The sequence below is a fragment of the Psittacula echo genome (genome assembly GCF_963264785.1).
Source record: "Psittacula echo genome assembly, chromosome: 2".
Classification (NCBI taxonomy): domain Eukaryota; kingdom Metazoa; phylum Chordata; class Aves; order Psittaciformes; family Psittacidae; genus Psittacula; species Psittacula echo.
Window position 1 is genome coordinate 50075834 of NC_137737.1, and position 11220 is coordinate 50087053.

General features: G+C 37.4%; 1 protein-coding gene across 1 annotated transcript in view; it reads left to right on the plus strand.

The window, feature by feature from the left end:
* VIPR2 (vasoactive intestinal peptide receptor 2) overlaps positions 1–6583 on the plus strand; it is a gene marked incomplete at both ends in the record, with an annotated part of 47646 nt that extends 41063 nt beyond the window's left edge. Inside the window, 4 exons of the mRNA XM_080611129.1 lie at positions 1721–1812; positions 4999–5128; positions 5215–5256; positions 6410–6583. Coding sequence (XP_080467255.1) covers positions 1721–1812; positions 4999–5128; positions 5215–5256; positions 6410–6583 — 438 coding nt within the window. The remainder of the gene's footprint in view (positions 1–1720; positions 1813–4998; positions 5129–5214; positions 5257–6409) is intronic.
* Between the last annotated feature and the right edge of the window lie 4637 nt (positions 6584–11220).

The following is an 11220-nucleotide window of genomic DNA, read 5'->3' on the forward strand; positions in this document are numbered from 1 at the left end:
CAGATATGTTTCTTCTCTTAAACAGCATGTTTTAGGGTTGAGAACAACTAAGGATCGCCAAGTCATCATGCAGTGTGTAGTGTGTGAAGCCACTTCCTTCTCTGATTAGATGATTTTGCAGCTGCTTGATCAACTACAATTTGCATTTGGGAAGTTAAGCTGTGAAAGGGAGTTATAAAAGCAGTGATACTCACCCTTTTAAGTAATGCGCCTTGTTGGAGCATCAGACTACAACCAGCACGTTCATTGTGGCAACTTTGCACAGCATGCATTCATAGAGCAAGAGGAGCTAATGAAATGTCATGTAAAATTGGGTGAAAAACACAGCATTAATGAGAACATAATTTTTAATATACATACACCATGATAAGCTTCAACGTTTCCTGTTACCTGCTAGGAAAAATAGAAGTTGAAGATTCAAATCTTTGAGTAATAAGACCAGTGCTGCCTGTCATTCAACAAAGAAAATAGATCATTGCAAGTTCTTTGGACAGGTGTTCTGAGAGTCATGATTTTTCTCAATACAAGTGTGATGTAGCTTCCTCATACTCATTCACACAATGCCTTCAGTCTGCTCGACAGTGTAGGAAGACTGGAAGATTCAAAGAGAATGGTGACAAGGGTGACCTGCAACAACAAGTTGCTTCAGCAGTAGGAAGGACATCTGTGTAAGTAGTCAATGAGGTGAACACAGGAAAACGCTGAAAGAATCTGAATTTTGGGAAAATAAAGGAAAGCAGAACAACTAAGCTGAGAACTCTGATTGACAGTCTTATGTAATGGCATGGAAGCACACTCTGGGTGTGGCTGATACTGAAAATCTTTAAGAAGAGGAAGAAGACTGAAGAAGAGTAGAATAGAGCCTGATTGCCAGGATGATGCCATGAATATACTTTTGGAAGACAGAGGAAATCAAGCAAAGGTTTTTAAGGGACAGTGGTTTAACCACATCAGATTTAACAAGAAGTCTGCTTAGTCTTCATGCCATATTCACTCTCTTCCATTGATTTCTGTGTTAACTCCAAAATTTTCACTGCTTAGATCATCACACTTCTTGTAAGGTCATTACCAAACAGTAAACAGTGTTGTGAGAGCAAGTTCTGAGGTGACATTTCAGAGTGGACATAGCTTCAGTTCACAGAATGATAGAATAATAGAATGGTTTGGGTTGGAAGGGACTTTAAAGCTCATCCAGTTCCAATCCCCCTGCCTCCGGCCGGACACTTCCCACTAGACCAGGTTTCTCAAAACCCCATCCAGCCTGGCCTTAAACAGAAATTACTAAATGTCAAGGTGGGAGGCAACAGAAGATCAACACTGTGTACAGGGCTCACATTTTCCTTTGGGCTTCTAGTCGTGAATCCTCATGAGAATTTAGGACAATGCTTGATTGCACTAAATCATATCCAGTGTCCCATCCTGCTAGGAAACCTGCCTTCAGCTGAGATTTTGGAAGGAGAGTAATTCTGACAACTAGGGCTGTCAAAGGCTTTTGCCAGCCAGATTAGAAATGGTGGCCATGCACAGGTGAACCGAAAGTAGCAAACCTAGCAAGGCAGAAAACAGACAATAGATTTGACAGTGTAGGATTTGATGTGTTCTGGCAGGAGGCACACAACACCCACTCCTGAGTTGATATGTCTGCTTTGATAGGCATTTCTTTGTGCTGCACGTTGAGTGAGGAAGTAAGAAATCACCATTATATTTGTTTTCTTTGCAGGTGAATTTTATACTTTTCATTAGTATTATAAGAATCTTACTGCAGAAGTTACGATCTCCAGATGTTGGAGGAAATGACCAGTCACAGTACAAGTGAGTCATATTTTCAGATATTATATACAGAACCAAAATAATATCTGTAAGATTTCCTCTGTTGAAACCTGCTACCAACAATTGCTGTGATACTGTAATTACATTTAATTCAGAAATACTTTAAATGTGGTTTAATAAAGATCTTGTCACTATGCTGAAATAGAGATTTACATAATTTTGTGAAACACTAAATTCAATGAAAAATGGGCAGTTTCATGAAGACCAACAAGGCACTCTTGAATTTGATTTTAATCAATGAATGAACATGCTGATGCAAAAAATACAGAGTAATATCTTTCTTTTAATGTGTAAATATGTCAGTTCAACATAACAAAAGTTTCAAGATCTGAATCTCTTCGCTTTAACCTCCTAAAAGCATTTTTTTTTAAACTTTTCACTTCTAAAATACTTCTGTTGTAATATTTACATACATTTTAAGAGCTGGAAATAAGATACATTGTTTCCAAACAGTAAACATGAAATACAATGTTTTATGTTGATTTAAAATGACGTTATAGCAAGGACTTCTGATTTTTTACAACTTCTTTTCTGTTTAGGTTTTCTCCTTTTGTGTTTTGGTTTAAATATCAAATATTAACATTGTTTCCACAGCTTTAGAATCAAGGAATGGGGGGGCGATTTAAATACATTGCTGAAATTGGATTTGTTCTTTATTATATTCTGTATAGTTTATTGTTGTTTATTATAATAGCTGCTGGATATTGTAATTCAGAATCAAGTCTCTGTTGTATTAGGTCCTATTTTAAAGCCCAGAGTTTGACACTTTAGGATATTAATATGATATTTCAATGATAAAACCTAACACAAATGCTGAAAATTCAATCCCATGCAAGTGGCATTTGAAGATGTACTCCTGGATAACATTTTTTCTTCATTTAAAAAATACTGAATTCCTGTCTTAAAAGCATATAAAACATGGTGTGCTAGAGTAAAATATATCTTTAAATCCAAGAGAATTAGGACTTTGTGTTTTGTAAATGACATGACACATTTGATGGAAAAAATGAAGAATTCTGATGCGCCATGGAAAAGGTGACATGACTAGATTGACATGAGGCTTTGCTTCATAGAGCTGCAAGGGTCCTTTTTTCTGTTTGCTACTTGAATTAACTAAACACGTGGGAGAAACAAATCAACCTAGATGAAATTATGCAGTTGCCAGATTTTTATTTAGCACAATGACTGACCTATGGGCAGGACATCCCCTCAAATTCTTGTGACAGGAATTTTTCTGTTTCCAGCAGGTATTTATGTAGTTTATGAAAACGAGGCATTCCCTTCCTATCAGTCCCATCATTTTCCACAGTTTACTGTAGCACTTCATAGTATAAATTGTTCATTAATAGCAACCTTGTCCTTCATTATTCAGCCCTGTGAATATTTTGCTTTTAGCATTTGATTGCCTGATTAAGTTTGGATTGGATGGTCTTTAGCTGATACCCATGGGAACAGTAGATTAACCTCAAGAAATACTGCATTTACAGAGCAAATTAAAGGTCTGGAAGGCTCCTTTTTCAAAATGCAAATGTATTTTCTAAAATGCAGAGAAGAACAAGGCTAATTTTTATGTCTCTTTCCTTCTCTAAAATGGAAGTGCAGTATAGAGCAAATGACATCAGCTAAGCAAAAATTATTAAACCAAGAACTGAAAGTGAAATATGAGTCTAAAATGAATACGAATGCAAATTGCCATTTTTCTTCCCTTCCTCTGTCCACTTGCTTGTACCTGGTTCCATCCTTTTTGTTGCTCAGTTTACTTTTGCAATGAGTGAGGTTAAGTTCAAATTTAAATTCAGTTTTCCATTTCGTTTGGGAAACCAGGAAATCTGCTGCCATCCTTATCTCATCCAGTTGTTAATGAATTTCTTATGCTAAGGATATCCTATTTGTCCCACTTACTGGTAACACCTTTACATGTGAGGGTTTTACTATTCTTGAGAAACTTCGCTGTCAGAATGTATTATTTCCACATAAACAGACGCAGCCTCTGGGACATTATGAAGAAAGAAAGGCCACAAAAAATAACACATAAAAAGTAAAACTGCTTGAAATACCTTTATTTTCTGTTAAAATAGGTGAATTCACAACAGCATCCTTTCATTATTGAATCAAGTTATATTCATCAAGACAGCAGTAAATTAAGGGACTCAACTTTATAACTTTTTGAATTTTATCTGGTACCAGACACCCATAATCATGCATGACTGGCCCTGTATAATGTATAAAACCGATGTTGTTAGATTGAAGTACGTGACAGATGAGGGATAATTAGCAATTCATCATTTCAGTGGTTTCATAGGCAGTTTGTCAGGCCTGCTCTGCTTAATAATTTAAGGTTCCCCTTCCTTCAGTAGTGTCTTGTGCTAAAATGTGTTAGGTAATGGACATTAAAAATTAGCTAATGGTATATGCCCAATGCAATCACTAGAGTTACGAGATTTAGTATTTGAGGATAAATCTGAAATTGCCTATGAAAATCTCACAGTTAAGATTATTCTGGATTACATTTCCTAGGTACTGTTTGCATACCGTGTGTGTATAGTGTACAAACTAACCATTCATCTGTACATTTGAAGGAAATTAACATCAGTTAATTTCAAAAGAGAGATTTTTCTTTACTTCCAAGAGGATTTGTCAGCATGACTTTGCAGTAAGGCATTATTCCTTTCCACTCTGTACCCTTTATGCCAGGTAAAAAGTACCTTGAGATATCTACTTATGACACTTTGTTGAATAAAGCAGTGGAATAATGCAGTAGAACCCAAACTCCAAAAACCATGCTATGAAATCAGGCTGGCAACTGGATGTCTGACAGAGAGACAGAGCAGAGGGTATGTCCTAGACCCTGCTGTTGTACAGAGGGCACCTGAAAAAAGGGTTTTTTGGATTAGAGGGGCCCTGCAGCCTTTTACTGGCTTTTGGAAGAGTGAAAGTTAGCAACATCAAGTATAATATGACTTTGGAGACGTTAATTTATGAGGTTACTATGAGGTTAATTGCATAGCAAGCCTGAAAGGAAAACAGTTTGCATTAAATGACTTACTAAGACTGTTTATAAATCTGAAGCTATGTGAGGTTTATGTAAACGACATTGCATCAGGTTCTTATCGTAGTAAAACAAGAGCTTATCATTAAACTCCAGCTTTTTCTCTTTTATTTACCCAGGAGACTTGCAAAATCCACGTTGTTGCTTATTCCATTATTTGGAGTTCACTACACAGTGTTTGCTCTATTTCCTGACCGCAGTTCCAATTATTATAAAATAATCTTTGAGTTGTGTTTGGGATCTTTTCAGGTAAATTTTAAAGCTTTTATTCAAAAGGGGTTTGATTGACCTACATTGGTGCTGCCTACTAACTGAGGAACATTGTCTCTTTCCAGGGGTTGATTGTTGCAGTCCTGTATTGTTTTTTGAACAGTGAAGTAAGTCTCATCTTTCCTACTGAGGATGTTAAATATTGCTTTCAGTAAATGTATGAATACCCCTATAATTCTAATCTGATACATAAAGCTGGCTTAGATATTTGCATTCCTATTTATATAATATAAATGTGGCAGTTTCTGCACAACAGGAGAAATTAGTGAATTGGGGTGAAGAGTTAGAGCTGTTTGAAATCTAATTCCTTGCAAACCAAGGTGTTAGTAAGTGCATCTTCTGTTATTCAGCATGATCTAATTCTAGCTCTGTTACAAGCCATGTGGGTTGCGCAAGTGAGGCCCAACAAGCCTAGAAATTTATCCCGAACTTGAAGCACAATTTAGTAAGTATTTAGGGGTAATCTTCTGACAGAATCTAACCGCCAGAGTGGCAGCAAATTTTCAGAAGTGCTTAGCATGTAGCAGCTTTCTTAATCTCAACTGAGGAGGATACAAAGAGTTCCTTTTGATTTCAGCCACCTTTTAAAGTAGAATATGCCTTAAACAGTATGCCGTGTCTCATGGGAGGCATCTGCCTGAAGAAGATGCCTTGCATCAAGATTCCCTTGCACAGGGAATTGACATTCAGCTCTCCTGAGTTTTCTTCTGGTCTTTGAAATTCATGACATGCCTGATTTTGGGCTAATCATTTGATTCTAAGCTTTAAGTATATGTGATTAATAGCTAGATACCAGAAGATAATTTTGCAGCTTTTGTAATACAAAAGTGATACAAAATGGATCATGAGAGTGGCCTTGGGGCATCTCCTCACAGACAGCATAGACACGGTCTTTGCTTCAGTTTTTTAATCTTCATAAAAACTTATTTGATACTCTACAGGGAAGGGATGCCGTCCAGAGGGGCATTGACAGGTGAAGGTGGTGAGGCACTGGCACAGGTTGCCCAGAGAAGCTGTGGATGCCCCATCCCTGGTAGTGTTCAAAGCCAAGTTGGATGGGGCTTTGAGCAACCTGATCTAGTGGAAGGTGTCTCTGCCCATGGCAGTGGGGCTGGGACTAGGTGATCCTCAAAAGTCCCAACCCGAACCATTCCATGATTCTACTCCTAGAAGTCCCCATTTGACACCCAGTAAACACGGAAAAGTGCCTCCCGTAAAAAAACATTTTCAGCTCATCTTGTGCATTTTCTATTAACACAGGTGCAAGGAGAGCTGAAAAGAAAATGGCGGAGTTTATGCTGGAAGCAGACAGCGGGCAGAGATTACAGACTCCATAGCTCCTCAATTTCTCGGAATGGATCAGAAAGCATTTCTCAGCTCCACCGGAATTCAAGGGCTCACTCATTTATGCAGACAGAGACCACCATGATATAAATCAGCTAGGTCCCCCCAAACATGAGACACTGTGGGATGTATCATTCATTATGTAGCTTGATGTGATACTTTAGAAAATGTACAGTTTAGTGCTTTGCTTTTCAACATGTTGGCATGTGGGAAATTGGTTTGTACAGCCAACCAGTTAATAACAGAGACACCTGCCTCATGGATGCTTTCTGGGTTTTTTTGAATGGTGTTCGTATTAATTCTAATGTTCTCTTGCTGTTTACTAGCGATAACTGTTCAAAAACTCGTTTACTATAATGGTCCCTTTACCCTTCAACATGTCTGCCAGATAGATGTATAGTATCCTGTTCAATGTAGACTACTTTGGTGCATGCTGAAAAGGTTAAGATGGGAAGCAAGAAAATTTCTTACACTTTATTTATATTTAAGGAAACATTTATTTCCTTAAGGATTAGGAAATTCTTTCCCAATTATGGAAAACAGAATAAAAATAAAGAAATGTAAGACTATAATTAACACTAGGTGTTTAGTATGCTAATCCAGGAAATAATGAACATTATTTATACAGACACAAAAAGGCAGGCTTTTCCAAAAGAAAAACCCTGGTTAATTGTGTAATGACTTTCTACAGAGTTTGATTTCAATCCTATTGTTCCTTTCAAAAGTGCCTGATTTTATGTTTAGATGCAGAAAGTAGGGCTACCTTTGCAGTCAGAAAAGGCTACTGTAATAGTTTTGATTAAAACATCACCATTTTCCAATAGTGCTGTTGCAATGACCAGTTTTTCTCTTCTTTTTAAAATCAGAGATTTGTGTTGATCTTATATTAAGCAATTTTCTGAAGAGACGTTTTATTGCTACAGCAGTCAAGCATAGGATAAACAGCTTTGGATAGCATAGTACCCATTGAAAATATATTTTTATGTAATATTTTCATTTAAATATGTCTTTAGAACCACATACTTGGCAGCTAAACCAAGGAATATTGCAGTAAAGTTACAGCTCCCATTTAAGGAATAATGTAAAGTATTTTAGTTTAATTCTATTCTGTATTTATCTGAACTGATTTAAAATATAGCCCTGACCATGACTCCAGAAAAAAAAGAAAAAAAAATTAGAATCCCAAAAAATTACCATAAAAGGCATAAATAGAAGGAATTCTAAACAAGACCAAGCCTCTTATGTAGCCACTTTATACAAAAAACCCAAAAGACATAGAACTGACAAACTGACAGATTCTTATAAATATGCACAGGACATCTGCACTCTAAAAAGAAATAAACCAAATGATGTTTAGTTCCCATGTCATATTTAACTATGTCCAGTTTTAATAGCAAGTGGGAATAATATGTATTTGCATGAGTACCCCTGATGCATAAAAACAATTGCCCTCATACTTCTCATAACAGATTGTATGGAGCCAGCAGAACCCAAGGTTCTTGATACTGCCAGGTAAAAGGAAGAACAGCAGCAAGGGCATGTCTTGGCAGGCATGTAGTCTTGAAAATGTTACCAGTACTGGGAATATTGTTGGCAGCCGTCAAACTGTCCATACACCTCTTGGTCTGATTTAATTTAGATATTTATCAGTCAAACACTATTTATTTTAGTGGGATTACCCTGGATTAATACAAAGTCATGTCAGAGTAAAGACAGAAAAGGGTTCATGAGTACTACAGAATGAGTAACATTGTAAATGTTATATGACACCAACCTTTTTCTAGTAGATATCATTTGTGTTAAACAATGATCACTTGATTAATTGTTACTTTGCCAAATTTGACTTTAAAGAAGCTATTAATCACCTCCAGTCATTCAGAGTGTTTTTTGCTGTCACTTGGTGAAGTAACTATGAGATTCTGGAGTGGAGTAGGCTATCCAGTGACAGTCCTATGGGGACTAAAGATCTAAAGATACATACCTGTATTTAAGTATATTCCCAAATGCTTTAGACTCAGAAACCACTGCTAAACTTTATCATTTTTCCTGGATCTCCGACCACTCTTACCAACAAATTTTTAACTGTGTGTATATGAAGGCACATCAGAGCTTTGGGGGCTGCTCCTATACCTAAATTAAAGACATCTGTGCTTCTTCGTCTGAAGCGGCATTGGGACTGCTCAGCTCCCTGAGACGAGACATGTAGAATGTACTTTTTTCCCAGATTTCTTGAGTATTCAAGCATACTCATCTTTATGTTCAAAGGAAGTTCTTTGAGTGAGTTGGCACACAAACAGAATGATAGTCTAGAAATAGCGATTTCAAGCAACCAGTTCCATCAGTCTGTCTGCATGATGCATCACCAATTGTTTGTAATTCATTGTATCCTAGAGAAAACTATTTTTGTTCTAATTAGGCGAGCATGGCAAAAATTGCATTTTAATGATTTCTGGATTATAAGACAGAAAACCTTAAATAAGAAAATGCATCTTAAGTTTCAATGAAACAGCAGTTTCTTTTAACAGGACGCAGATGCATTTGAACTGGATTCTACTTTTTGCATAGGGAGTAATGACATTCAAGACAGTGAAGTTGCATCAGCCAGGGCATCACCATTCATTCTGTGTGATTTCTGTCAGCATTACCTGCTACCAGTGTCTGAGGGACACAGATTACGCTCCAGTCACTAACCATGATCAAAATCTAAGTATATAGTGAGTGCTGACTTAAATTTTCCTCTGCAGAGTCGATTTTTCTGAAGTGCTCAATAAGCTCAGGTGAAATTCATCTGCCCTGGTTTCAGTATCTAAAAGCTAAATGTCTGTCTCTGAGCTAAAGACTCTTTTTCAGTGCCTTCAATAGTCATCCTAGGGACACAGGCACTAGTTGAAGATGATTTGTCCCGTGTTCAGCTGGGCATCTAAGGTAGGTAAGCTGAAACATCCTTTTTCTCTATACTTACTATAAAATGAACCCAGCGTGGCTGGCTAGTACTTAGATTTCTTACTCTACAACTCAAATTAAGTAAGATGAATCTCTACAGAAAAGGCTGTTTGGTTATCTGGCTAATATTGCCCAGATACTCCTTTTTGAGCCAGGTAACCTATATTGGCTAAAATTATTCACTGAGAAATGTGCAGGGTGATTCAAAAGCGCAGGCAATGGAGGATTCCTCAGTTCATTTGGAAGGGCTTCCCTGTGGCTGACTGCCTTCTCTCACAAAACCAGTAGCCTTATGTTCCATTTTGGTTTGCCTGGCTTCAGCTTTCAACAGTTGTTTCTTGTTTTGGGTTAGGTGTTTCGTTTTTTGTCTTTTGCAGAGGGGCCATATGGTAAAACAAAGTGCTTTAGACTACAAAAAATTTTCCTTATGTGAAGTCTTTTGAAAATTACTCTTTAAATCACATTTTGATTTCATCTCTCAGAAACTGACAAATACTTCAAATTCTGACAGCAAGGCATTTTCTCAGATACTCTTCTTGAATCTCTTCTGTGTCCGCTCCACTCATAATGCCTTCAAAAGAAGCAAAGAAATGCACACACCACTGACCATATTTCTTACTCCCATTTGCAGCTCAGATGATCATACCTTTGAAGTCTTGGACTTCACATAGTCCTTTTCATTGACCAGGAACTGGCTAGTGTCATGCAATGGGATTATTGCTAACATGATTTTTGCCATATAAACTTATACCTTTCTGTAACATGTTGGCCTTGGTGTCTGGGTCAGGTGCATTAATGTGCTTTCCAAAATAACCTTAGGACTATGGAGAATACTCTTTTAGCCAGAGTATTGGCTTTCATGAAAGTTTAAGAATTTGACAGATATGTGAGAACTCCATGCAGTCAGTCCTGGAGTGCATGAGATTCCAACAGTTGCACCTGAACTGCATGGTGATGGGTGCTGGAGGTACCAGGCTGAGGAACTACCCAGTTTAAGCATACTCTGAAACTGTACTGTAGCAGTGGTAACTAATTGGAGGTGAAAGGCATTACAAAAAACCTTCTCCAGTCAAGTTGGAGGCAGCCTGCTTCGCTTTGTAGCATCTACTTCATGTCCTGATTCACCCCAGACAGGCTTCCCTTTGCCTTTGACATGATGAAGGGGAAAGCAACAGGCACAGACCCGCAGCAAACCAGAGAATCTGTCTGGAACAGCTTTATGAAATAAGGCATTGACAAGCAAATGTCTCACACTGCATGTGTAAGGACTGATGACTCACTTGCATTATTTGTCTCCTATTTTGTGAGTTCTAAAATCATCCTCTGTTGACTGTGAATTTGTCTATTTCAGCAAAGCAATTGTGAACAAAGTCTAAATTCACTTAATACAGATTTTTTTCAGACATTTCTAATGAAGAATCAAGCATCAAATGTGACTAAGAAAAAGGAAGAACAAGTAACCTGCAGAGAACGCTGCTATGTATATAAAGGGTATTGTCTGAGCAATTACTATCTGTGCACAGTGATACAGGAAATACTTTACTAACATAAGCACCTTTACGTTACCATGAGTGCCTATATAAGCTGCTGGCTGTCAGTACAACCCTGACATAACCAAATAGCATAAGTTAGTATGCAGTGCTATTCTGTTGATGAAAAAAAATAACAACAAAAAGGTGTTCTAACATGTATGTTACAGAGTACAACAGGATAACAGTTAAAGCAGGTTTTCTTGATATGGTTTAACCACCTTGTGTTGAACCTGGTTCCACCCAATAACAGTA